The 27,897-nt window shown below is 34.3% G+C and overlaps 1 protein-coding gene across 3 annotated transcripts; it reads left to right on the top strand.

The window, feature by feature from the left end:
• The first annotated feature begins 856 nt into the window (after positions 1-856).
• LOC129313255 (callose synthase 2-like) lies at positions 857-22,254 on the top strand. Of its 3 annotated transcripts, none has more exons than XM_054956214.1 (43): positions 857-997; positions 1,806-2,035; positions 2,734-2,834; positions 3,282-3,400; positions 3,560-3,653; positions 3,790-3,900; positions 4,122-4,238; positions 4,319-4,411; positions 4,500-4,591; positions 5,093-5,219; positions 6,217-6,354; positions 6,451-6,527; positions 6,604-6,694; positions 8,819-8,929; positions 9,021-9,138; positions 9,824-10,158; positions 10,340-10,392; positions 10,478-10,538; positions 11,874-11,955; positions 12,038-12,087; positions 12,167-12,253; positions 12,571-12,708; positions 12,810-12,904; positions 13,015-13,099; positions 13,188-13,348; positions 13,439-13,562; positions 13,649-13,749; positions 13,831-13,960; positions 14,175-14,326; positions 14,516-14,625; positions 15,260-15,385; positions 15,537-15,605; positions 15,720-15,909; positions 15,993-16,152; positions 16,544-16,663; positions 16,747-16,865; positions 16,976-17,059; positions 18,224-18,336; positions 18,477-18,706; positions 18,784-19,581; positions 19,681-19,731; positions 20,299-20,484; positions 21,694-22,254. In XM_054956214.1, the coding sequence occupies exons 2-43, from the start codon at positions 1,849-1,851 to the stop codon at positions 21,940-21,942; spliced, it is 5,835 nt and encodes a 1,944-aa protein (XP_054812189.1). In that variant the 5' UTR covers positions 857-997; positions 1,806-1,848; the 3' UTR covers positions 21,943-22,254. The 3 variants fall into 3 exon arrangements, with proteins under 3 accessions (XP_054812189.1, XP_054812188.1, XP_054812190.1); XM_054956213.1 differs by having other exon boundaries at positions 863-997; positions 1,809-2,035; XM_054956215.1 differs by lacking the exon at positions 857-997 and adding an exon at positions 1,002-1,115 and having other exon boundaries at positions 1,809-2,035.
• The last annotated feature ends 5,643 nt before the right edge of the window (positions 22,255-27,897 follow it).

Here is a 27,897-nt window from a genome sequence, read left to right as displayed (position 1 = left end):
TGTCAAAGTGACATGATAGCTTAATTGAACATTATAGTAAAAATAAGACAATATTGTTCCAAGCCACTACAATATGATGATATTCTCACTGTAACATAATATTTCATATTATAATATTAAAGTTTGAGTCAATCTGATTAGTTTAATTAATAAATTGTTAAACTAGTATTTTGATAGATTTAATAAATATTTTGTTCATGATTGGTTAACTATTAACCTTTAAACTGATGTTTTACAGATTCAATTTTCATTACATTGATTTAGATCATCATTGAGTCTAGTAAACTAAAATAATTAATATAAATAATAATATGATAGTAAAATTTTTTGAAATAAATTGAAGGAACAATAAATAATTGCATCTAAAACTCTAAACTTCACAAAATCATGTTAAAAAAAGTTTAAAAAAACTTTAAGCCTGTAATTATCTCCAAAGGCAAAAGTTATTGTACAATTATAAAGACATTTTCTATGCTTTGAGCCGACTAAATTTTAAGAAAAAATATAATGATAATTTTAATAATTCGAAATCTCTAATAATATTTTTTTTAACTTCATATTAAATCCTAAACAAAATAGTAACACTTTTGGTCCTTAAGAATATTTACAGTTTGTTGTGAAAAAATATTTCATAACAGAATTTTTATTCGGGCAAACAAAAAACAGAATTCTAATCAAGTTCAATTTTTTTGATATAATTTCCCAGTTATTTCCGGGTCGACTGTAGTGCCGGTCAGCAGATGCAGAGGGAAACCAATCTGAACTTTCAAGTCATGGCGTGGCATCATCTCATTGGACAGGCTTTTGCCCGCTAGAGAATATAACATTGACTTGAAACGGCCAAGTATGTGAGTGAGCGCATTCCCGGTTTATCATTGCTATCCTTCTTCTTCTGTTTGATGTTACTTCTCTTTTAGTCTCATCTTACTATGCTCAATCACAACAACAATCCCTTGTCTTTTTTCCATCATCTTTCTTTCACTATCTAATGCTCCATGTGAGTTTCTTCACTCTCTTCTTTCACTATTTCATAAAAGCTATCATCTTTTAATCGTTTACCTTGATTTGATGATTCTAAGAGCTTCATCTACTACTATCAATCAACTTAATAAGAGGTTAACTTGATCACCCTTTTCTTTACTCTGATTTCCGTATCATTGGTTTGATTCATGTTATGAGTTATCCTTTTGCTTCCTGGGCTGCTCAGAGATTGTGAGAGCTGAAGAGAAGTTCTTGATTGATTTGATGCTTTTTAGGTGTTTGACAAAACGTGAATATCACTGTGTCTGCTTACAGAGTTGTTGAGTGGCTTGTTGAGTTGTGATTGCCGGTGGTTCTTTCGAATTTGAAATTAGATTTCATTTTTTTGGTTTTAATTTGTAAGCTTGTTTCTGCCACTCTGTTTACTAACCCTGCCACTTGGTTATTGAGGAATTCTCTCCATACCAATATTGTTGGTCCAGTTTTATTATTTTACTAATTCATAGTTTATAACGGATTTCAAGAATATTCGGTTGTTCAATTCCTATTATAGAGAATTATCTTCCAAGCGGATCACCGGGATAGCATGAGCACGTGCAAGGTTTCATATTGTGCTTCTTGGCCCCCTGATTGTTCATAGTTCAATAGAAAGAAAAATAGGATGAAAAGGCGCAATGTGCTGAACAGCCAAATAGTCAAGCAAAAGTGTTACTTTTTTCAGTTTAGTGGTTTGCCATAATCAGATATTCTGATGTAATTTGTCATTAGCAATGTATCAATATATCTGGTCACTAATACTCTCCATGACACTACAATAATGATAGCAGATGAAATAAGTTATATGAATTGATCTACTGGAGTCTCAAGATGTCTTATAGAAGGGGCTCTGATCATCAACCGCATAGGCGGCTATTGCGGACTCAGACGGCTGGAAATTTAGGACTAGACCCAATAGTGGACAGTGAAGTGGTGCCTTCATCGTTGGTTGAAATAGCTCCCATCCTCCGTGTGGCCAATGAAATAGAGCACAGCAACCCAAGAGTTGCATACCTATGTGAGTTACTGTATTGATATGTCTGAAGTCAAGCATGTTGGACTATATTCTTTTTGTAGGTCTAGCATTTTTACTGTTTCCATTTGAGAATTTTAACTGTTGATCAGTCAGATTCTAGAATTGATCATTGTAGGACTAATAAATATGAATCAAACTCCCATGCACTTGATCACATAGACTCTATATAATTTCGCATATATCTCTAACCCAAAATCTTGATTTGTTAGCGGCAGACTGCCTAAAAATCATTTTGGTTCATCTTCTTAGGAACAAAGATAATGATAGTTATGAGTGCTTTCTGTTTTTCTTGATTTTGCAATGAGTTTGCTGCTTTTAATAGCTAAAATGGAATTAATTCATAGTTCTTTTATACTCCCTGAGAAGTAAAACTGTGTTTTTGAAGGTTTCACTAATTTTCCTCCCATTTTTTTTCTTAGTTCATTAAGTTACTCTTTTCTATAAATTTCATATTCTGTTAGCTGTATTCTATGTTTGTGTGTTTAATTTCATTTGAAAAGCGAATCCATTTCCAAGTTCCTTTCATTTTTCTTGTTACCGTCACATAATTGGGAAATTGCTGCTGCTTTTTGTTTTTCTAGATGAGATGCTGATATCTACCTTTGATCATGACTTTGCAATAGATTATTTATAAGCTCTATTCAATTTTGGGAGCTTATAAATGTAACTTGTATGATTAGGTCGGTTTTATGCTTTTGAAAAAGCTCACAGATTAGATCCCTCTTCCAATGGGCGTGGTGTTCGCCAATTCAAAACTGCTCTTCTTCAGCGTCTAGAAAAGGTAAGTCTTAATGTAATTTGCAAAGATAACCTTTTATGATTCTTTCCTTCCACAACCTCTAGGGAGTAAATTTTGCATTTGAAAAGTAAGGGGCAGGGGAGGAAGCTTTAGTGTTAGTTATCAATGATTCAAGTAGAACAACTAGCGGTGGTTTCTCGAAGTTTGTAGAACACATGGCAAACATTAAAAATTTGTGTGAGAGGATTAGACAAAAAAATCATGAAGAAGCAAGCAGACCAACTGCCCAAGACAAAGACAATGCTTACAGATTATGAACAGTACAATTCTCTTATCAACACATTAGATAAGGTAGACCAAACCAGCTGAAAAGAAGGAAAAAAAAAGTCTCTTACAGTTTCAATGGATATTTCTGGATGTCAGTAGTTAATTTGTAAGGTATTTCTTTGAAACTCTGCCATTATGGAGCTAAGGTTTTATTCTTTTCAGGAAAATGAAACAACATTGGTTGGAAGGGCAAAGAGTGATGCTCGTGAAATACAAAGTTTTTATCGGCATTATTATCAAAAATATATACAAGCTCTGCAAAATGCTGCTGATAAGGACCGGTAAGTTTACGATCTAAATCAATCAATAATTTGATCATTAACTTGATTTTAACCGCCTTACATTTCATAAATAGCAAAAATTCCCCTCAACTCTCTTAATATAATATTCTCCCTTCCATTAAAAAATAATGTTGAAATTAACTTCATATCTTTTTCCAGTGCCCAGCTCACAAAAGCGTATCAGACTGCTTCTGTTTTATTTGAGGTTTTGAAAGCAGTTAATCAAACACAAGGTGTTGAAGTTGCTAATGAGGTAAAATTACTGTTTTCTTACTTGAGATTTTCTGGGTTGTATTAGTTTGGTGATCGTTGACTGAAATTTGCAAGTAAAAAGAGTAAAGAAACTTCACTGTTTAATTTTTTGGTTAATCATATTTTTTTAATCGCAGATATTGGAAGCTCACACTGTGGTTGAGGAGCAGAAGCAGATATATGCCCCTTATAATATTCTGCCTCTTGATCCAGAGAGTGGGAAAGAGGCTATAATGAAATATCCTGAGGTTTGTTCACATGCATTATTTCTTGATATCCACAGACTGTTATTGCCAAATAACCCAGAGTTAAGATGCCACAAGACAACAGTATAAATGAAAATGCAGCATTGGATGGTTAACAATTTTGTAATCCCTTTCATACATCAATGTACTTCTTGAAGCAACGCTCTTTTAGCTCAGAAATTTCTTTTCTTAGAAGTAGTGATGAACTTATTAGCTATTTACAGATTCAAGTTGCTGCTGCTGCCCTTCGTAATATCAGAGGTCTGACTTGGCCAAATGGTTACCCCAAGAAAGTAAATTTAGACATTCTGGATTGGCTTCAGGTCATGTTTGGTTTCCAGGTAGTGGTCTAATGGATTTATGTTCATTATTTGGTTTTCATATTTAATCCACAGAATATGATCCTTATATTATTTTGCAGAAGGACAATGTGGAAAATCAAAGGGAGCACTTGATTCTTTTGCTTGCAAATATACATATACGACAAAATCCAAAGCTTGATCAACCTACCAAGGTTTCTTCTTTATTTGTATATTTGTTCAGGCTTATACCTTATTTAGACTTTATTTTTCTTCTTACTAAGCTGTAAACTTTTTATGTAGTTGGATGATCGTGCTCTAACAGAAGTGATGAAGAAGCTCTTTAAAAACTACAAAAGGTGGTGTAAGTATTTGGGTCGCAAAAGTAGCCTTTGGTGAGTTTCCCAAATCTTAACATAGTAATTATTTCGAATGTTATTGGATGTTAATTAGAAAATTGAATTTGGTCTTATGTGTAACTAGTTATGGCTAAAGCTAGAACTCTCTTTAACTCAGCTTGACTAAACTGTTGGCCTTTATGAACTGAACAGCTGTAGAGCAAGTTAATTTTGCCTTGGTGTAGTTGTGTGTGCATATAAAGTTATCGCAGAAGCTAGTGAAGGATGGGACTGGCTTGGTTTAGGCTTAGCTCAAGTACAGTCTTATATTTAAATTGTTGTTGGTACCTTTTATGCTTCTCTCTTGTGGAGGCCGAGGATGCCGTACAACATTATCTGGGTAGAATTTCTGTTCAGATTTTTTTTCTATTTTGGGTACGTTGGCAGTGAGTTGAAAGCCTATTACACTGTACTCATTACTGATCTCCAAACCACTTATTTTGGGTCTGATTGTGATTTGTACCATTTTTAAAGTATCTTGACCTTATTGATTGTCAGGTTGCCAACTATTCAACAGGAAGTTCAACAACGCAAATTATTGTACATGGGTCTATATCTTCTTATATGGGGTGAAGCTGCAAATTTAAGATTCATGCCAGAATGTCTTTGTTATATCTATCATCATGTAAGTATAGTTCAGGATAGAATATTTCAAAATCTTCTTGCAAAATGGGAAGGGAACTGAAAATTTCTTTGCCTTTCTGGTGGAATGATCCACTTCTAAATTTATCCGACACTTACTGATGATGTTCTGCACCAATTATTTTTGTTTATTTTTTTCATGAAGGGGAATCCACAGCCCCCCCCCCCAAAGAGAGAGAGAGAAAGAGGGATATTAAATTGCCTTACTAGCCTTAGCCTGTCTGCTAAATCTCTCCTGTTGCCTTTCACTAATCAACAAATGGCAAGAAATCATGAAGGAATCCTAGATACCTGTATGGACAGGCCTGATAAGAAGAAGAGAACTTTGCTCCAACCTCATATTTTGGAGTTTTCTGGTTGCGGTGTATGAATTATATGGAGAAAGAAGATGAATTTAGTGTCTTTTCTAGCTTTAGATATGTAGACATTAATTCAAAATAATAAATTTCTTAATGTGGTAAAAACATTATAATAACTGTTGCTTTTGTAGTTTTAGTGCTCTGCCAGATTGATAAGATATGATAGTTGGATTGGAATTTCTAGATTTGGCTCTCATCATGCGTTACTTGTTTAGGCAAATGTCTATTCTTGTTTTCAACACCCCCAAAAAAAAAAAAAACATACTCTGTTGGTCCAGACATTATGGTCGTGATAGAACCTCAAGATATAATTTAAAAGCATTCACCATCTTGCTCCTAACATGACAACTTAAGCTTTTGAAATAACTGTTTATTGTTTGATTGCTCCGTTGACAACTTCCTTATGGAGAAAGTGAGAGTAATTGGAAACCTGGAAGTCCAGAACAGTTTTTAAGTCGCCATATGCTTGATGGCTCTAAGTTCTGCATTTAAGTTTAATGCTTACTTATAGAAAGGGTAGAATTATATTATTGTCCTAAAAAGTATATAATTTGAATATGGAGTAGTTGCCAATACAACTTCAATGACAATTTGATCATTTTATCTTGTTGATCTGCTTAGATGGCATTTGAGTTGTATGGGGTGTTGGCTGGAAATGTTAGTCCACTGACGGGTGAACCTGTAAAGCCAGCTTGCGGAGGTGGTGATGAGGCTTTTTTGACTAGAGTAGTAAAACCAATTTATGATACTATAGCCAAGGTTTGCTTCTCCATCTTTTTTGCGCTAAGAACTTCTTTTGGTTAATTGCGATATTGATTATTTTGTATGACTTCTATCACATTTTCTGCATTACAGGAAGCCAAGAGGAGTAAGAATGGAAGAGCAAAGCATTCTCAGTGGAGAAACTATGATGATTTAAATGAATATTTTTGGTATTGTGCTTTTTCTTAATTAAATTCTTTTGTATGAAGAGTTTAATTCTAAGGGATTATCATTCTCAAATTGTAGGTCTGTTGATTGTTTCCACCTTGGCTGGCCTATGCGTAACACGTGTGAGTTTTTCTCAGTGTCTCGTGAACATCTACATGATAAATATGAGGTATAAAATATTTCAAGTGTTACTCATTCCCCTTATGAATCAACAAATGGGTTGAAAATGTTGTATTATTTACTTATTTCTTCAAAAGAAGATTGAATGGAAGGATACTGTTCATTACATTGTTATTATTTATAGAGGATTTAAGATCTTTTTCCAGACTGAATGGTTTGGTTTTGGAGCTTGTGACTATGTTTTGCTCTAAGTCATGCTTCATATTCTGTGTGTGTGCATTTATGCATTATTTGCAATACTGCCTTCCGCATGTCAAGTTGGCATGATCTGCAGTGGTATTAGTTAAATATAAAATCGGGCAACAGTAAATCTTGTTTACTTCTTGCAATTTTGTGCTTTCTCTTATTTAAAAGAATATTTTTTTTTATCTATGATGGACATGGGGCCTCCAGTGTTAGTGTACTAGAGGAAGATTAAGGGAGCAAAGCGTGGGCCTTTGCTTACTTATTCAAGATAGAAGCCCAAAGCATAGTTGGACAGAAGAATATAAGGGAATTCAGCACCTCAGGCTGTTAGAGGTGTGAGAGAGTGACTGCATAAATAGGCAGTTTCAAAGAGAGAGAAGGTAAGGAAGATTTTGTGTTTGTTAGGGAGAGTTTATAACTCTTTAATAACATAGATACTTGTGAGTTTGTATGTTTCTTTCCTTTTTCCTTTCAATTTCCAGAAGTGTAGCTTCTGTAGTATCTGACTAAGACTTTGGTGAGATTAATATTGAATCAACAAGAATTCTGGAGTAGTTTCAATAATCTATCATAGACATTGTGCGAGGTTCATGGACCCAGTTCTAGTTGGTTCTGGTATGTATATAATTTCAAAAAAAAAAAAAAATCTTGGCCCTTTTCTTAATGGTTTAAGCTTTTGGATTATTTGATTAGTTGCATGGAATTAGAGTTTTTAATTTTTCCTTAATGACATGGTTTGGCATTGGTAGGCTTAGGTTTTGTCTACACTTCAAGTCTAAAAAGGTTTGCATGACGGGACATGTTAGAGATTGAAGTCAAAATCATTCATAGACCTCCTAGCAGTTAAGCTTCTAGGAAGAGTGGTTCATGACATGACCAACATCTGATTTTGATGTCAAAATCTGTTTCCATTGTTGATCTTCTTGCTTGCAGGAAGCTACTAGTGTACGCTGGTATTGCCATAATAAGGAATAAGCTTAATCTTGAAAAGAATAAAAGGATTCAGCAGATGAATTTGCAATGAAACCACTTGTTTTTAGGACCTGGACTGCAGAAACATGTACTTCCTATGTGTTTGGGCTATTGTCCCAGATTTATTTATGATTTTGATAGAGCTGAAGAATTAGAAGAAATTGATGTATCATTTCCTAGGGCCTATAGTATAATCTATGGAAAGGGAAATGGTGTAGGAAAGAGCAACTCTAGTGGACTAAAGAATCATCCTCCAGTGGATAAGAGAATTACCCTAAGGTTCCTGGCTGTATAGGGATTAGGTGCAGCTAGGATTATGTTCAGTCTTTTTGTAACTTTTTGGTTCTTTAAATCTTTCCTTTTGCCTAGGGAGGGGGTGGAGTCTTTTGAACATTGAGAGTGGTGAGGAGAGTTCTAGCCTCTCAAATGCCAGGTTAGGGTGGAGGAAGATCATCTTTCTTCATCATTTTCTCCTTTTGTTTCAGTGTGTGTTTGTGAGTGGCTTATGCTTGTGCTTCTGTTCTATGGAGGCGTATTTTTTAATGATCCGTTTACTCTTTTAGCTGTTATGTGATTGTAGTTTCAGTGCTTGGGTGTATGAGGGAGGTGGGATTGGCATGAATCATTATTTCCCTTGTAATCCAACTTTATTATTCAGCACTAGCATTTTCAGTCTCATTTGCAGAGTATTTTTTCTGACTTTTGCTTGTTTTAAGCTTAATAGAGTAGAGGTTCTATCAGATTTTTTGGTGGACAAATGGGTCAAAGGTCCAGTCCACTATTTATCTATATTGAAAGAGCCGACAAAAATGTGTCATTTTATCATTATATTCCAAATTATATCTCCCTGAATATCTTTTGAATTTTGAACAATCCAATGATGCCCTTCTATATTGGCACAAAAGATGTTCTCTCTTTTGGTTTTATCCTAAATTTTTTGTGTTCGTAAAAACAGGAAAAGGGAGGTCCATGGATGGGAAAAGTTAATTTTGTTGAGATACGCACGTTTTGGCATGTATTTAGAAGTTTTGATAGAATGTGGAGCTTCTATATAATATGTTTACAGGTAAAAAATTCAGATATGGCATTTACTTTACACACGTGACTCTAGCTCCGTTTATTCTTATGAAACATGCTGCTTATTCTGTCTACTTAAGGCAATGATCATCATAGCTTGGAACGGCTCGGGCCATTTAAGCTCCATATTTGATGGTGATGTTTTCAAGAAAGTTTTGAGTATCTTTATAACTGCTGCAATATTGAAGCTTGCACAAGGTAGAGGCAAAATATAATTTCCTTTATTCTTTCACATATATTCTAGTCACAATCATTTTATAATTTTTCTAGAATCTAATCTCTTATTTCCATGAATTTATTCTGTCTCAAAATTCATAAAACTAATATAAGGGGGGGGGGGGAGAACACTGAACTTTTGGAATGTCAATCCAGATTTCATAATTTTGGTTTCCATTTTCTTTTTTAAGCTGAAACATGTAGCCTACTGTTCAGAAAGTTTAGTAATCATGTAAAAAGTAAACTACATTTTGAAATTGAAGCTACAGTGACAGATAGGCCTTCGAATTGTTCATATGATCAATAACCCGCTACCACTAGATGTTAGATTGGGAAGATTTTCTGAAAAAGCTGAATTAATGGAATTTTTTAATGTTGAATATTTCATTTCAGTAATATGACATGGTGATGCATCCTGTGTGTGTTTTGTTAATTGCTGATCTTACTGTCAGAATCCAGTCAAAACACATCCACTTATGTATCTACTTTGACTTGACAAAATATGTCTTCCTGTTAATTGTGATGTACAGCATTTTGTCGAAAATATTTATTATGTAATTCTTTTAGTGACTACAGAATGTGTACATGGACCTTCATTGCATTAGGAAACAAAATAGTTCTTTTTTATGACGTTGATGGTTAATTGATGTCTTATTTTATTTTCTAGCCATCCTGGATATAATCCTCAGCTGGAAAGCAAGGAGGTACATGTCAATTCATGTCAAGCTGCGATACATATTCAAAGCCCTTTCAGCTGCAGCATGGGTCATAATTTTACCTGTCACTTATGCATATAGCTGGAAAAATCCATCTGGTTTTGCACAAACCATCAGGAATTGGTTTGGCAATAGTGCGAGTTCTCCTTCTATGTTCATTTTGGCTATCTTCATCTACCTAGCCCCAAATATATTGTCTGCACTGTTATTTCTGTTCCCCTTCATACGGCGGATTCTTGAAAGGTCTAACAATAACGTTGTGAAGCTTATGATGTGGTGGTCCCAGGTTTGCAGATGCATCTGTGATGTGTATCTCTTATTTATGCATTTTGGAAACTGTTCTTTCCTTTAAAATAGTGGTGTTTTTCTGCTTTAAAATACCTTGCTGGAAAATTCTTTATGTTCAGCTTCTCTGTTCAGTATCTTTTCTATTTTTCTTTTTTAATTTTATTAAAATATTTTTTCAGCCTCGACTCTTTGTTGGAAGAGGAATGCATGAGAGCTCAATTTCACTTTTAAAGTAAGATAGTAGATTTCATTTATTGAGTTTCTATGAACTGCTTGACAGCTCTGGCTGATCATATCGTGGCTGCTTTAATTTCTAGGTACACTATATTCTGGGTTCTCTTGATTCTATCAAAATTAGCATTCAGTTACTATGTGGAGGTGAGGTGACAGTTCTTTAGAACTATGTCATTTTTTGATATTGACAATTAGAATGATTGCAAATAATGGATGTTATTTTCTACTTCTTAAGATGATTTAATTGGCTGATCCGGATAACTAGTTTATAGATAACTTAGTTTGTGTCTATAACTCATTCATGCAGATGAGAATTTTGATTGAATGCCTACTTCCAAGAAATATGCACATCATTTCATTAATTTCATATTTTTCCTTTCTTATATTTGTATGCATAAGAAATATAGACCCATTCCCGTATCTATGAACCTCTAGATGATCTATGGAGTTATTATAATTATAGTTCAACATACAAAAAGGTGCCAAATCTTTGCCATAGCATCCTGCGTTCTCGTCTTGATTTAATTCATCTGGTTTATTTCTTGAAGTTAAATAATATTCTAAGTTTAATGTAAATATCTTGTAATTAGTATTAGCTTGATTTTAGGAGTTAGTTATAATGATAGAATTATACTAAAAGATCTTACATGACTCATCCAATATTGCATTCTCTATTAGTGAGGCTAGTCAATTCATGCCTTCTCCGGCAGTCGCTCACTGGCCAGTTTTTGAACGAATCCCTTTTCATCTAAAAGGATCTCTAGGACGTGGTCTATTGTATGGAAACCATGGGCAGACTAATATTGAATGCTTTTCTAATGTGGATTGGTCAAGATCCAAGGTTGATAGAAGGTCTACTATGGGATATTGTGTTTTTGTGGGAGGGAATCCAGTATCATGGAAAAGTAGAAAGCAGAATGTAGTGTCCTGATCAAGCGCAGAATCAAGATATAGAGCTGCAACACATTTAGTTTGTGACATTATGTGGATATATCAGTTGTTACGTGTGGTTGGTCTTAAAACCTCGTTACTTGTAAAGTTATGGTTTGCCATCCGAGCTTCTCTTCACATTGCCTCCAATCCCTGTTCCCTGAACAAACTAAGCATATTGGATTTGATTGTCATTTCATTTGAGAAAAGATTCGAGAAAAAAAATCATCTCCATAGGTTATGTCACGACTGGAGTATCAACTAGGGGACATTTTTACTAAAGCTTTGAAAGGACCTCAAGTTGATTATATTTTTAACAAGTTGGACATAATTAACATCTATACTCTAACTTGAGGGGAAGTGTTAGAGAATATTCCAAGTTTAATGTAAATATTTTGCAATTAATATTATCTTGACTATAGAAATTAGTCATAATGAAAGTATTATCTAGTGGCTAATGCTAGGGGCTCCCAATGCATGTAAATAGGCATATTCATATGAATGAAAGCAATTCAATTTTTCTCTCAACTCTATGTTTTATCATTGCAGATTAAGCCTCTGGTAGGCCCTACAAAAGCCATCATGCGTGTTCATGTATCAACTTACAAGTGGCATGAGTTCTTCCCTCAAGGTAATTGCATGATTAAATTAAATTGACAGATTAGTTCCTATCAGGACTTCTTCTAATCTCATCCTTTTTTTCTCTGTTACAGCGAGAAACAATATTGGTGTTGTGGTTGTTATATGGGCTCCTATCATTCTTGTATGTCTATCTAGTTGTGTGATACCTTTGTGTGAAACCTCTCATACGCAATATAATCATTTAGGTTGGTCCTTTGCAGGTCTACTTTATGGATACTCAGATTTGGTATGCTATATACTCCACACTTGTAGGGGGTATATATGGTGCATTTCGTCGTTTGGGAGAGGTTTGTCTGTCGTTACTTTCTTTCCAATGGTCATTTGTTATTCTTCTATTTTTTTTTTTCGCACTTTCGCCATGTAATGTTTAGTCTGTATGGAAGGTACATGTGCATATCATCCCTCAAAACTTGACCTAGAAGAATACCAGAAATGAATGAGGGAATGGAGGCAATGATTTTTTACTGACCTGCATCCCCTCTCTCAATCATTTAATTTCTCCCCTTAACCCCACTTCAGTGATCAACCCATCCCCTTTCTGCTGCAGTGATTGAGGACATATTGATCCTCGAGTACTCAATTACTGTTTTCAATTTAATTTCAGATTCGCACTCTGGAATTACTGAGGTCTCGATTTGGTTCACTTCCGGAAGCTTTTAATGCTCGCTTGATTCCATCGGATAAGGCTGAGACAACAAAGAAGAAGGGACTGAAAGCCTTTTTTGCACGGAAATTTGATAAGGTCTTCCCAACTGATACTGTTTCTAACCATGACTGATTCTGAAAATCAATCAGCATGTGTGGATCATTAGAATATAAACCTGACAAAGCTTAATGTTTTAGGTCCCTAATAACAAAGAGAAGGAGGCTGCAAGGTTTGCACAGCTATGGAACAAAATAATTACCGGTTTAAGGCAGGAGGACCTAATTGATAACAGGTGATAAAATAACAGCATTGTTGACCTTAACTCCTTGTCCATAGTGAACATTAAGTGTTGAGGTTTTTATGTGCTCTCATCAATAAAGCTGACAATAATAAATGTTATAGGGAAATGGATCTCTTGCTTGTACCATATGGGGCTGACCCTTATTTGAACCTCATCCAATGGCCTCCTTTCTTACTTGCTAGCAAGGTCCAAATACACACCTTTGTTCAATTCTTTTAGGTTTTGTAATTATTATCCTGCTTAAATTTACTTGTAACTCAATAGCTGTTAACAGATTCCCATAGCTGTGTCCATGGCCAAAGACAGTATTGGAAAAGGCCTTGAGCTGGAAAAGAGATTGTCTAGGGACAACTATATGCGTTCTGCTGTTCTTGAATGCTATGCTTCATTTAGAAATATTATTAACTTCTTGGTTTCAGGGGATCATGAGAAAAAGTAAGTTGATGGTGTCTGAAATTTATATTAGAGAAAATATTGGCATAATTTCATCTCATGACGTTGGTACCCGATGTTTTACTAATGCAGGTATATCAATGGTCTTTTTGAAAAAGTTGACATTCTCATAGGAAACCGACAAATGCTGACTGAACTGAATATGAGTTCCCTCCCTAGTTTATACGATCAATTTGTTAGACTAATTGAATATCTGGTAATTGGTTTGAAGATTTTACTTTTCTGTTTTTTTATTGTGTCAAATGTAATATTTAAGCATATATTTTTTTTTAATATCTACAGATGAAAAATGATAAAGATGACAAGGACCAAATTGTAATTCTCTTGCTCGACATGCTAGAGGTTGTGACCAGAGACATAATGGAGGGAGAAGAGGTTGAGAAGTAAGTAATTTCAGATGATCCATATACCTAAATAATTTGATTAGTTGTGATTATTATGGACTCACTATCTTTCACACATAGCTTGCAAGAGTCAAGCCATGGTGGATCTCATGGAAAAGATGAGAAGTTAACTCCCCTTGATCAACAACATCAGTTTTTTGGTTCGCTTAACTTTCCTGTCACAACGGATACTGAAGCTTGGAAAGAGAAAGTATGTTTTAAGCTATTGTTGTTAGTATGTCATGTAATGAGTTTTCTATCACTGTCAATTTATCTGAAAATGGAGCGTCTGGGCAAAATGGACTAGCCATAGCTAGTTCTTATAGTCAAGTGTGGCTCTATTATATTTGATTGTTATTTGGACCATCTTCTCATTCGCTGCTCCGGCATATTATTATATTTGATTGTTATGTTGTTTTCTGCAGATCAAAAGACTTCATTTATTGCTTACAGTCAAGGAGTCTGCTATGGATGTACCTTCCAACTTGGATGCTAGGAGGCGCATATCTTTCTTCTCCAATTCATTGTTTATGGATATGCCAGATGCTCCCAAAGTTCGACATATGCTTTCTTTTTCGTAAGTTCAATTTCATCTTGAACTTGCTTCACATATTGCAGAAACTTATTTTGACTTATAAAGTGAGAGTTATCTATGATAGTGGTATGTAATAAGCAGCATTTAGAAGGAGCGAATATGATATAAATGAGATGAGGATAATCTGTCCGTAACATGTCAACTGACAAAATTTACAACTTTGTTCTGTAGAGTCCTGACACCATACTATGAAGAACCTGTTCTTTTCTCTGTAGACCATCTTGAAGAGGAGAACGAAGATGGAGTTTCTATCCTTTTTTACTTACAAAAGATATTTCCAGGTCAATCCTTTCTCATCTAAATATCATTGTCAAAGAATTTCTAGAATAAAAAGATTAAGGATGAGTTTGATACATTATTACCTCATATCTTATAATCCTTTGAATACCAAAATATATGTTGCCAAAGTACAGGGCTCACATTTGGTATGACAATTGTAAATCATCATAGAACTGATACAAGTTGTGTACAAATCAATGAGGCTATGAAGAGAGAGATGTGAGATACACATGGTATTTGAGCGGTGTGAGATACCACCTAAAATTGTGTGACCTTATGACACTCGTTATCTTGGATGATGGTATACCGAATGTCTCCTTTGTTGCAATACTAAGCAAGATGCCAGAATGATTACTATTACTGTAGTGTTCCCCCTTATGTGAAAGTTCACTAGGATTGAATTGTGATAATAAAATTCCTTAAAGTGAAACTATAAATGAAATTTTAGTTATATTGATTGATGGTGGCATGGGTTAAATTCTAGACAACCTGATTAAAAGGGAAAAAGTTAACCCAAAAGCTTAAACGCTTTAGCAAGGGTGAAAGAATTTTATAATTAAAATTATCTACTGTTTTCTTCTCCCTCCATACTCAATGGAGTGACATGCTCTCCCATTAAATCACATTTCACAACAGATGAGTGGAAAAATTTTCTTGAACGTGTCAATTATCCTAGCGAAGAAGGACTCAGAGGAGATGAAAAATTGGAAGAAGAACTCCGTTTATGGGCATCATACAGAGGCCAGACATTGACCAAAACTGGTACAAATTGCTTCTCCTCCCTTCTCCTAGTATACATGTGTCTCGCTGTGGGTGTTTGTGTTAGATATGTAATTTATCATTCTGTTTTGCGCTTACATGATTGTGGCTGTCCCTTGTTCACTTTTACTTCTCTCTCTCATATTGAGTAAAGTAAGAGGAATGATGTATTACCGACAAGCCTTGGAGCTGCAAGCTTTTCTTGATATGGCAAAGGATGAAGGTACTTGGAAAGAATTTATTGCACCAAAAAAGGAAAAAAAAACAGCGAGAGACAAGTCACTTTCTTTTCTGTTCTACACACAACTTAACCTTGTAATTTCAATTCCTTGAACAGAACTAAATAAAGGTTACAAGGCTGCTGAACTGGAAAGTATGAAAAACCCAAAGAGTGAGCGGTCATTGTGGACACAATGTCAAGCAGTAGCTGATTTGAAGTTCACATATGTTGTTTCATGTCAGAATTATGGCATTCACAAGCGATCTGGTGATCCTAGGGCCAAAGACATTCTGAAGCTCATGACCAAGTATGCCTCTCAAATTAAGCTTTTGGATTGTTACAGCTTCTGCAGGCATTCTCCTGCTACATTTCCTGATAGCCTTGTTGCAGATACCCTGCTCTTCGAGTAGCTTATGTTGATGAGGTTGAAGAGACTAGCAAAGAAAAATCCAGAAAAGCAACTGAAAAGGTTTATTATTCTGCTCTTGCAAAGGCTGCCTTACCAGCAAAATCAATTGATTCAAATGAAACTGCTCCAAATTTAGACCAGGTATTGTTCTGTGACCATTCTTGGGGTTATGATAACTTCACCAATAAATGACCTTGTTATTTATTCTTCACATGATTATATATTAAATTCACAACCTTGTCATTGAAACTAAAACTGAATGACAAACTAATGGAGACCAAGTTATGATGGTGTGGCTGGTTACACATTGGATAATAAAGGCTGTTCTCTGGAGGATTGAAAGAGTAAAATATTCTTTCTTCTGGTTCCGAAATGAGGTGCAACACAACCAGTGAAAGAGATTTTTGGATGAATATATTTTTCTTTTGTATGCTGTTTGGCACCGCATAAAGATGAAATTCCAGTCATTATGATGTTTCTTTACAGTAGGCATAATTTTTTCAAACTTAATGTTTAATTATTTTTGTTGTAGGTAATTTACAGGATAAAACTTCCGGGACCTCCTATATTGGGGGAGGGTAAGCCAGAAAATCAAAACCATGCCATCATTTTTACTCGTGGTGAAGGCTTGCAAACAATAGATATGAATCAGGTCTTCCATCATTACTTTATAATAAAGAAAATTGTTGAAAGAAATGCATTTAAAATTTCAGATATTAAGTATTTATTTTACAGGATAATTATATGGAAGAAGCTTTCAAAATGAGGAATTTGCTGCAAGAATTTCTCAAAAAACATGATGGTGTAAGGTATCCATCAATACTTGGAGTTAGGGAGCACATATTTACGGGCAGGTATTGACTGGTGCAATCAATTTTTCCATAGTTCTGGTAAAAAAATTTTGATATACTAAAATTCATAAATGACTGTCATTTAATCGTTTTTTCTCATATTTCTGTTGCAGTGTTTCATCCCTTGCGTGGTTTATGTCAAATCAGGAAACTAGTTTTGTGACAATTGGACAAAGAGTGTTGGCTAACCCTTTGAGGTAAGATTTTAAGTTTTTCTCATTAAATCTGGGGCAGATTGTTCTTTGTGAAACCAAATGGAAATGTAGGTATCAGCTTTTTCAGGTTTCACCACAGAATGATTCTCTGAACTCTCGGAATGGGATTTGCATTTGAACTCTTATAGTAACCAATTTCTCAGGGAATTATATTTCTGGCAAAAAGTCGTCGTCATCTGCCTCAGCTCATAATAAATGTGAAGATTTTTCTTGATGATGTGTTGTATAATGTTTGGTTAGAGGAACAGAAGATATTGTTTAGAACTTATGACTCAAATTTAAGATAAGATTCATAATATCCGTATATGGGAAAGAGTTTGAGTGGTGTCTATCAAGGAGAAAATGGCAGAAAACCATTTAAGGTGGTTCGGACATGTAGAAGAAAGTTGATGGAGGTGCTGGTGAGAAGGGTTAAATAGGTGGACTTGAGTCAAATGAAGGGAGGCAGTGGAAGACCAAGTAAAACATTCAAAGAAGTTATTGAGCTGTGGACCTTATGGTACATTCAAAGAGTTAGTTGTTGATAAAACGTAATGGTATAATGCGAAAGTTCCATATTTAATTATGTGAATATTTAATGTAAATATTATTGGATCAGTCTTTTATTTTTTATTTTAACTTCCCTGATTTTTCGGCCATACAATTGATTGGGCTGATCACATTTGTTATATCTCCCATTCTACTGAAATAATATCAATCGAAGGATTATTTTCCCCTCTCCTGGTCTATAATAATGCTTGTTATTGTTGTTATTGTTGTTGTTGTTGTTGTTGTTCTGTGAGACTCAGATTTTGCCATATGCAGACCTCTCTGTCAAAAGGAGAAAGTCTAATAATTCCTTCAGGCATTATCCTCAATATTTGTAGTATTTTGATCATATGAAACTGAGACTTGAAAAACATAATTCCTTTTAGCTGTATAAGGTTTATGCCCCATAATCATAATCATGCTTAAAATATTTCAAGTTAATAATGGATCAGTGTCTGCCTTTATTTTTCATGTTTTTTTTTCCTCTCATTATACTAAGGCTAGTGAACAGTCTATGGCGTGGTTTATATGTTAAAGTTTCTGTTAATCTGTATGCTCTATTGGCATGGTTCATATTGCTTGAAGTGCTGAGTGGTGTTTTTTGTGCTTTTCATTTAGAGTGCGGTTCCATTACGGCCATCCAGACGTATTTGACAGACTGTTCCACCTGACAAGAGGGGGAGTGAGCAAGGCTTCTAAAATCATTAACTTAAGTGAGGATATATTTGCAGGTATGAGTGTTGTGAATAATTTTCTCCATTTGGATTGCTTATTTCCATTTCTTTCAAATAAACCCCCCCCCCCACTTTGTAGAGATATCAATAGCATGTCTTGTCTTCACTATTTACTTTTTATCTCCTTGGTTTTGCAGGTTTTAATTCTACATTACGTGACGGAAATGTCACTCATCATGAATACATACAAGTTGGTAAAGGAAGAGATGTGGGTCTTAATCAAATCTCAATGTTTGAAGCAAAGATAGCTAATGGGAACGGTGAGCAGACTATGAGTAGGGACATATATAGGCTGGGGCACCGCTTTGATTTCTTCCGAATGTTATCATGTTATTACACCACCACTGGCTTCTATTTCAGTACCTTGGTATGCTTGAAACCTAATTTCTTTTTAGTGCTATATCATATGTGATCGAGTACGATTACTGACTGATCTCTTGACAGCTAACTGTCCTCACAGTTTATATATTCCTTTATGGCCGCCTCTATCTTGTCCTCAGTGGACTTGAAGAAGCTCTGAACAGACAACGTGCTATTCGAAACAACAAGCCTCTTCAAGTGGCCCTTGCTTCTCAATCTGTGGTACAAATTGGACTTCTGCTGGCTTTGCCTATGATTATGGAAATTGGTTTGGAGAAAGGCTTTCGTGAGGCATTCAGTGAATTTGTGTTAATGCAACTCCAGTTAGCTCCTGTATTTTTCACATTTACTCTTGGAACAAAAACCCACTATTATGGAAGGACATTGCTTCATGGGGGTGCAGAGTACAGAGGCACAGGTCGTGGTTTTGTGGTATTCCATGCCAAGTTTGCTGATAATTACAGGCTTTATTCGCGCAGCCATTTTGTGAAAGGGATTGAATTGATGATTCTGCTTATAGTCTACCATATATTTGGTCATTCATATGCAAATGTGGTTGTCTATGTTTTGATTACCATGTCAATGTGGTTCATGGTAGGAACATGGCTTTTTGCTCCCTTCCTTTTCAATCCATCAGGCTTTGAGTGGCAAAAGATCGTTGATGACTGGACGGACTGGAATAAATGGATTCTCAACCGTGGAGGTATAGGTGTACCTCCTGCAAAAAGTTGGGAATCCTGGTGGGAAAAAGAGCAAGAGCATCTTCGCCACTCTGGAAAGCGTGGTCTTGCTGTTGAGATAATAATGGCCCTTCGCTTTTTCTTATACCAATATGGTCTCGTATATCATCTCTCATTCACTAATACGAATCAGAATTTTCTGGTAAATGTGTTCTTCTTATATTTGTCCTTGGGAGAATTCATTTCACTAGTGGTGTGCATTACTTGGTTGCAATTTAATTTGACTGCTTTTTGCTTTCAGGTTTATGGTATTTCCTGGATTGTAATCTTTCTAATATTGGGTTTAATGAAGGTAAGCATTGATTACATTCGACTTTTTCTTTCATACTATCAATGTTGTTGAAGTTCTTGGTTCAATGAATTTGAAGCATCGAATTTTTTCCATTAAACCAGATTTCAGAATGTAGAAGATTTTTGTTGCCTGTGTACTTCATATTTGGTGCAGTTGAACCTTCCATGAAAAATATATCAAAGATGAACTTCTCATGATAATTTCATTTTTCTTACGAACCAAAGTAATTAAATAGCGAATACAAATCCACCAGATGTTTACTTTTCTTTATCTTTCGGGCCTTGGCTGCGGTGCATACTTAGCTGTGAAGCAGTAGCTTCAAATATGGAAGCAGATAGAAGTTTGGCTATATGCTCTATTGTGCTGTAAGCATTGGCTTGAATCCTGTCCAATTTGAAATCTGGAATTGCTTGTGATAAAATTATCAACTCATGTTGACCCATCTGTGTTAATATTTTCTTGTTGACACCGTTGTTAATGAATTACTGTTGAGGTTGCAAGTGAAAGCAAAGCAGTGAGATAGAGAAAGCATTGCCTTCTAAAGATTATGTTGCATTTTACCTGCAGGGCGTGTCAGTTGGAAGGAGACGCCTCAGTGCAGACTTCCAGCTTTTATTTAGACTGATTGAGGGTTTTATTTTCATCACATTCCTTGCCATTTTCATCATATTAATAGCACTTGCTCATATGACACTCAAGGACATCATAGTCTGCATTCTCGCAGTCTTGCCTACTGGCTGGGGTTTGCTACTGGTAAGTCAATGTTTATTTCTAAAATTATAGAAAAGCACTACTCTTATAAATGAGAAATGTCACTTTTATCTTAGGATTAGAGAACTAAATAAAGTTTACTACGTAATATAATAAGAATATAATAATACCAAACATGTCAAACATTTTGTTTTAGTGTTGTTAGCTTGATTTTTTTTTTTTTTTTTGAGGGAGGTTAAGCTTTTGACCTTAGAATTCCTTGTGTAGAGGCTTTCATTTGTCAGATAGAATACCATATTTGTCTAGATGGATAGAAACTGTGGTTAAAAAATGTCAAAGTTAATTCCTGAAAAGAACAAACTCGCTGCAAGTCAGTTTCATTTGTCAATTGCTCAAAGTATACTAGAAAGACTAATGTTCTAATGTGCAATGCGTATGTTAAAGACTATTTGAGCACTCAGAGATCATTGGAGATTAACGTTAAATAGGTATAACAATCTTTCAAGAATGAGTTCTCCAACATGTCATATGAAGCATTTGATAGGTTTAAAATATAAGAAAATACAACTGTTGGTCCATATACTTCAGCATGTTTTGGTATTAGTTTCTATACTTTCTTTTCTTTGCTACTAGTTCTTTAAGTTTCATCTATCTATAGTGTTAGTCTTTGTCGTTACTGACAAAGTTAAATCTGCTGATATGTATATAACTGTTAATTCTGCTGCTAAGTTGGTAAAATTATGATGAGTTGGATATTATATGAGTAAAATGATTATCAACCTTTTTGTCCTAACTGTCATGTCTTTTTCTTTCTGAAGCTTTGCACATTTAAGAATTCTGATTTAATTTCTTGCTTATTTCTTTTTGCCTTCTACTTATTTTTATACAACTCATTATAATTTTAACAAGTCAGTGCAAGAAGTAACAGAAGTTATATGCACATTAGTCACTATTAAGTCCTTTATGGTCATATTTAAAAATATAGGGACTAATATTGTAGATGAATAAAACTAAAGCAACTCGGAGCCAAAAAAAAAAGAGAGTAAAGCATACAAACAAATACCAAAACACGCTGAAACTACAGGAGCCAACAGTTATATTTTCCCAAAATGTAATAATAGACATATAAGACTGAATGTCTGAATTACACCCTATTTTTCTTTACCTACTTCTGAACTCAGACTTACATGCACACTTGAATTATATATCTCCTAATGCTGTTTACTTCTGATTGGTTTGTTGTTCCAAAAGATTGCACAAGCTTTGAAGCCTCTCGTTGTGAAAGCTCAGTTATGGGGATCAATTAGAGCACTTGCTCGCGGGTACGAGATAATAATGGGAATGCTTCTGTTCACTCCTGTGGCTTTCCTTGCATGGTTTCCTTTTGTTTCAGAGTTCCAAACAAGAATGCTCTTCAACCAAGCATTTAGTAGAGGTTTACAGATTTCTCGTATTCTTGGTGGACACAGAAAGGATCGCTCCTCCAACCACAAAGAGTGAATACAACTACACACACACACACACACACCATCCCTGCTGTTTAGTAAATGTAAATATGAGCCAAGTGCTTATATCTACAGGTTTTATTTGTATATATATATATAGCATAAGAATTGTGTAATGAGTCATGTTGAACTTGGTAGCTTCTGTTTTGTGTGTGTGGTGAGGTGATGAATTGAAGATGCACATAGTTTAAGCCTGGTGTAATTATTTTCAAGTGGAACTTGGTGCAGCAGAGCAGGGCTGCAATCTCTGGTCTCTCTGCTAGCTTCTCTGTGATAGCGTTGTTTATAAAAAGGACTTCCAGTAAAATGCAATGCAGTGACCTGGTGACATGATAGGACTGTGTGATAGTGATACTTCTGAAAAGTGTATGCTTTCTTTTCGATGACATTTTTTTTATACCACTTAAAATTACAAGGTCACCGCATCACATCACTTCTAGCTTATAGGGGTATTTGGCAACAAGAAAAGAACTAAGAATATATACGCATACATGATACTATTTAGTTTTATTATTTAGATTTTGTGCAATATTGGAAAAATGTTTAGTTTTTCTTAAATATTTTATAGAATAATGAAAATTTTAATCCTTCAAATTTGTTTCAATTATCAATTTAGTCATTTAAGTTTAATTTTTAATAATTTAGTCTCTTAAATTTTATCGCAATTGTCAATTTGGTCTTTTATTGTTTTAAAAAGAAGAAGACATTGTTCAAATTTATGTAGTGTAAGGAACTATAATGATAAAAATTAAATTGATTTGAGGGTTAATTTGGTTTTTTTAATTACACATGCATGCAAAGTTATCAGCATACTTTGTATATTAAATTAATTTGAGAAGTAATTTGTGCTGTAAAACTTAAAGTATTAACATGATAATTTTAAAAAACATGATGGATCAAATATATAAAAATTAAACTTGAAAAATTAAATTGACAATTGAGATAAATTTAAGGAATTAAAAGTTTTATTGTCCCAATATTTTGTAGTCCTACCCTAAATGTTTTGTACTTATTCTTTCTTCTTGTATTAAAAAAAAAATGTTTTCTACTCACTTCTTACCTAACATTGGTGTTTGAGAGTTAATGATATGATAAAATGAAATAATCATTAATAGAATGGAATGCAATATGTCAAGATAGCATAATGATGGGATACATCATGCATGATTAATTAGATTTAAGTTTTTTTTTATTAAAATGATCTCTGAGACATCAACAAGTGCGTAGCTCAATTGGTAAGAGGCTAATGATCTCTTAGATTTGGATTAGAATTTGGATTTTGAGGAGCTTCTTATTTTTTTGGTCTGATTTTTTTTCTTCTCACAATTATCTTTTCTTTCTTCTCCTTGACACTTTCCTTCCTTACTAAGCATGGTTTCCCATTTTCACGCAAATAATTAGCATTTCACTCTGTAAAAATTCAATCTTGAGGACTTATATTGGCACAGAATTAAAACCCCCCCCCATTATCAGGAGCGCAGCTGTAAAAGTTATTATTGTTCCATAATATCATCTTCTTCTACCATACACTTAACCACAATGACCAACTCTATCATAATAAATAGAGGATAACTAAGCACTTGTATAATTTACCATGATAGAAATAATTAAACTATAGTTGAAAATAACTAACCCTAATAAAAATTGAAAATACTTTATTTGAAAGTCTATTGTGGTTGATAGAATTTAAGTTATACAATTAAAACCCTTTAATAACCCTTGCAATAGTAGAAAGAACTCTACCATAATAGAATAGAAATAAACATGACTAAAAGGCCCTATCATAATAGAAAAGATTAATGTTGCTCACCGCAAGTGCACGGGTCGTAGCAAGTAATATAAAATGAGTAGAGTATCGTTCCCTCGAGGATTTGTTCAAAAACAATGATCAAGCAAAAGACTAAGTAAATTTGATCAAGTTGAGCTACACATAGTTAGGTGAAAATGATTTTACTTATGAAGCTAATACTAGAAAATAAAGAAAAGTGAGTGATTCACAAACTTCCAACATAAATTGAGACCTAGGATTAATTGTCCCCTTTGCATTTCATAACACCAAAATTACCTCCTCTCATAAATGCTTTTAATGAAAATAAGTGCTAACTTAGGGTTCTAAAAATACTTGGACAAGCTCTCTCAAGGCATGAACAAGTGTTTAGTTAAATTAATTGTCCAATCTCTTGTTACAATTAATAAAACTCAATTTTAAACACCAACCCTAATGTGGCTATGCAAGGCTAGCAAGTATATCTCTATCTTACTGGCAAAACCATCCATTCAACATGCAAATATTAAGTTCTTACACAATTTTACTCAAGTTCTACACTCAACCTAGCCCTCTCAAGCATCAATTAAGTGAACCCAACATCTAAATGGTGGCCAATCAAGTAGAAGCATTAAAGAAAGAGTAAAATAAACATATATATATCATTAATCACAAAAAGAGAGGAGAAATATGGTGTTAATCTATACAAGGGTTCCAAATAATCCTAGAACAAAGGGTTTAGCTACTCATAATCATCCACAAGCTACAAATATACAAAATAAGTAGACTCATTTCAGATTACAAGAGAGGAAAGGGAAGAGGAATAGAAAAACCAAAGAAAATGAGCTTCAAATGTATTTAAAGCTTCAATCTCTTGATCCCAACTCTTCCAATGCCCAAACCCTAGCACAACCAAGCTCCAAAAGTGTCTAAAAGTTTGAAGAATGCGTTCTGGATCGAGCTCTCAGCTTATATGTGTCATAGCCAACTAATTTCTGATAAATGAAACGCAGCGTTTTTCTGACAGCGACGAAAGTCGCGAACAAAAGTTACGACTTTAAGACGATTTTGGCAGTTTTGCACTGTTTTTACAGCTAACAAAAATCATTCATTTTGCTCTTGATTTCTTCATCCAAAAGCCTTCCAAAAACATCCACAAAGCTCCAGAAATGCTTCTAATCAAAATAACATGAAATTAGGCGAAAAATATCAAATTAAAGCTAAAAACATAAGCCCAAAACAAAATGCACATTTTCCTAATTTGGGCAATAAAAACATATACAATTGAACCAAAATGAATTAGAATCTAAGGAAAATATGATGAAATAACATGAATTTCTAGAGGTTAACAATTAAACCAATGCAATAATGAACTACTATGTTAGAAAAGTTCGAAGGTATGTATTAAATTTAAAACACTTGAAAATTGGGATCTCAAGTTGTATAAATTTGTTTCAAAATGGAACAAGACAATAAATCACAGCTATCAAAGTTTAAAAGCACTTGGAAACATAAAAAACCTGTAAAATTAAAAATAATTCAAAGCAGGGCCTATAAGGCATTTTCTTTAGAAAACAATGCCTTTGTCATGGCTAATGACATGTCCACGATGACAAATGATATAGAAGCCATCCTCTTCTACAAAGCATGCGTGCACCATAGGCAACTTTTTTTGTACTGTGCACCACGATGCATCATATAGACTTTATGATAACAACTTTGCTATCATGAATCAAACAAAGGGGATAACTTGGATAACTTTTGAAGTATCCAAATTCTCCATCTGGTGTTCTATTTAAGTGATTTAGGTATTTGCATAAATTTTACTCAATCAATTAGCTAATGGCACGATTTCATTTTCAAACTATATCATATCACAAGCTAGACACCTAGAACCAAAATAATATTGTTTTCATATTCTAACACTTTCAAAGTGTCCAAAACTACAACCATGTGCCAAAAGCTTACCATAACATCAAGACCACATTTAATAAATCATAGACAACTTGTATAATGTATCACAATCATACAAATTGCTACATATCACAATTTGACCATTAAACCCCATTTTCAACATAATACAAGGGGTGAGGTTCTCAATGGCATTTTCGTACACTCATTTCAGAAAATCATAATCTTTCATACTAACAACATTTGTCCAAGTATTTTGGCCCAATAGCATAAAACAAATACACACCATCAATCATGGTCCCAAAATACAACCAATCACATATTAAATGTCCAATGGTGCAAATGAATCACAAGTAAATATCTTAGTTGGCAATAATTCTATTACACATAGGCTAAACCAAAATAAAAGGGCATTATAAGTAGGAGTAGGACACTAGTCCTTAGTTTTCAATGCCTACCTTTTGCCCCTACCAACACTACCACTTATAAAATGTTAATAGAAAAGTGAGTACAACCACTCAATAACTAAGATATATTAAATCAAACACATGTAAGTTAAATCAATAAATATTCATGCAAAGTGGGCAATTAAAAACAAATCATTAAGAATTAATATCATACATTATCATTAACCTCCCTTATATCCTCCTGTTATCATTGACTAAATTTGCAAGCTCTAAAACAAAAGATTACATTCATGTAAATGGACTAACCCAATCTTGCCAATTGTAAGGGGCAATCTAGCCAAAGGTACCACACTCACTCTTGAATCATAAATTTTCCCATCTCAAATTTTAGAGTGTCGTAAGCACTATCCTACACCCAATCTATGGTGATATTAAGGGCTAATCAATTTCAAGACCAATCACCAAGGCTACTCATAGTGATGGTAATAACCACATGGATAATTAATGTCTACTTTCCCTTAGGGTGAGCTCTCACCCATCATTATGATCATGCCATACAAACTATGCTCATTTCACATTCAATTTTTCGATATCACAATTTCAAGTCATAATATAGTTAAAGACAAACATTGACATTCTATGATGTCATTTTCATAATTCAATCCCACTTTCTTAGAAATTTCAAAGTATAAAGTATATAATTTGTGACATAAAATTACATTTACTAGTTCACAAAACCTATAATCAACTAAACAAGCAAGGTGTAAGAATTAGTTTTTTCGATTATCTCAAACCTCTATTTATCAAAGGTTTTTTCTCCCAATAACTTGCTTCCACAAGGTTATATCTAAGTTTAAAATGTTCATAACAATATTAATCTATGATATTCCAACAACCATCATCAATAACAAACTCAATTTCATATATTTTTAATGACCTCTTACTAACCGAAGACACCAACTCATTTTTTCCACAACCCAAACACTTAAAATCATTCATTAGCTTTAATAAACTTCCATTAGCTTAACTAACATCATTTTGTAGCACCCAACATCTCAACTTATCATTTTTTTTGTCTAAGGTTCATCTATACCTATCAACCCATTCACATAATCTTTCAAAATCATCAAATGTAGGTTTGGAAACCTAAAAGAACTACCATTAGTCACATTAAGACCCATGGGTTTGACCCTAACTCACTCACTCACTCTCTCCCCCCCCCAAAGCATCATCTCCCAACCTAAAACCTAACTAAAAAATAAATGAGCGAGAAGGAGGATGAAAATAAACAACTTACCTAAATGATTTAAGGCTCAAATCAATTCCTATAACGATCCCCAAACATTGTCCTAATAGAGACTGGAACTCCTCTTCTCATCTTCTTTTTTTTCTTCAATTGTGAGCCCCTAAGCGCCTTTGATTAAATCAAATTTTAGGCTATATTTCATGGCGGATAGTACAGAAAGCTCAATTCTCACTTTACTCCTCTACTAGAATTCAAAGTGGCCTAATACACTCCTTAGCCCAAATTCAAGGCTATTCACAAGTTTGATAGATCCATTAGTTACTTGAAAACCTTATCAACATAACTAATGAAAAACTTTTACTGATTTTTCTGTCAATAACTTATTAATCTAAGGTTTAAAATTCTAGACGTTACAGTTGCAAGAAGCGGCAAAGAATTAAGAACCAATAACCATGGTATGTCCAATGGCCCATGAAATCATGAATGAATGTGAACAGTGAAAGATTGGCATGTTATGTCTTTGCAAGATCTTTGGCTCGATTTCTTTATTCACCATGTCACATAAACCATTAACAAAATCATGTGGATGCAACATGGAGTGCCACGTTGACTTTTCTGGTT

The sequence above is a fragment of the Prosopis cineraria genome, unplaced genomic scaffold (assembly GCF_029017545.1).
Source record: "Prosopis cineraria cultivar Desert tree isolate PC_DT_omini unplaced genomic scaffold, ASM2901754v1 PC6, whole genome shotgun sequence".
Classification (NCBI taxonomy): domain Eukaryota; kingdom Viridiplantae; phylum Streptophyta; class Magnoliopsida; order Fabales; family Fabaceae; genus Prosopis; species Prosopis cineraria.
Note: the sequence above shows the minus strand (reverse complement) of the source record. Positions and strands in the feature narration are given on the sequence as shown.

Excerpts from the sequence above, each read along its gene's own strand:
- LOC129313255 (XM_054956214.1), top strand. The coding sequence starts at position 1,849 with ATGTCTTATAGAAGGGGCTCTGATCATCAACCGCATAGGCGGCTATTG. Across the intron at positions 8,930-9,020 it reads TCTATATAATATGTTTACAG|GCAATGATCATCATAGCTTG; the intron begins GTAAAAAATTCA and ends TGTCTACTTAAG. Across the intron at positions 9,139-9,823 it reads AATATTGAAGCTTGCACAAG|CCATCCTGGATATAATCCTC; the intron begins GTAGAGGCAAAA and ends TTTATTTTCTAG.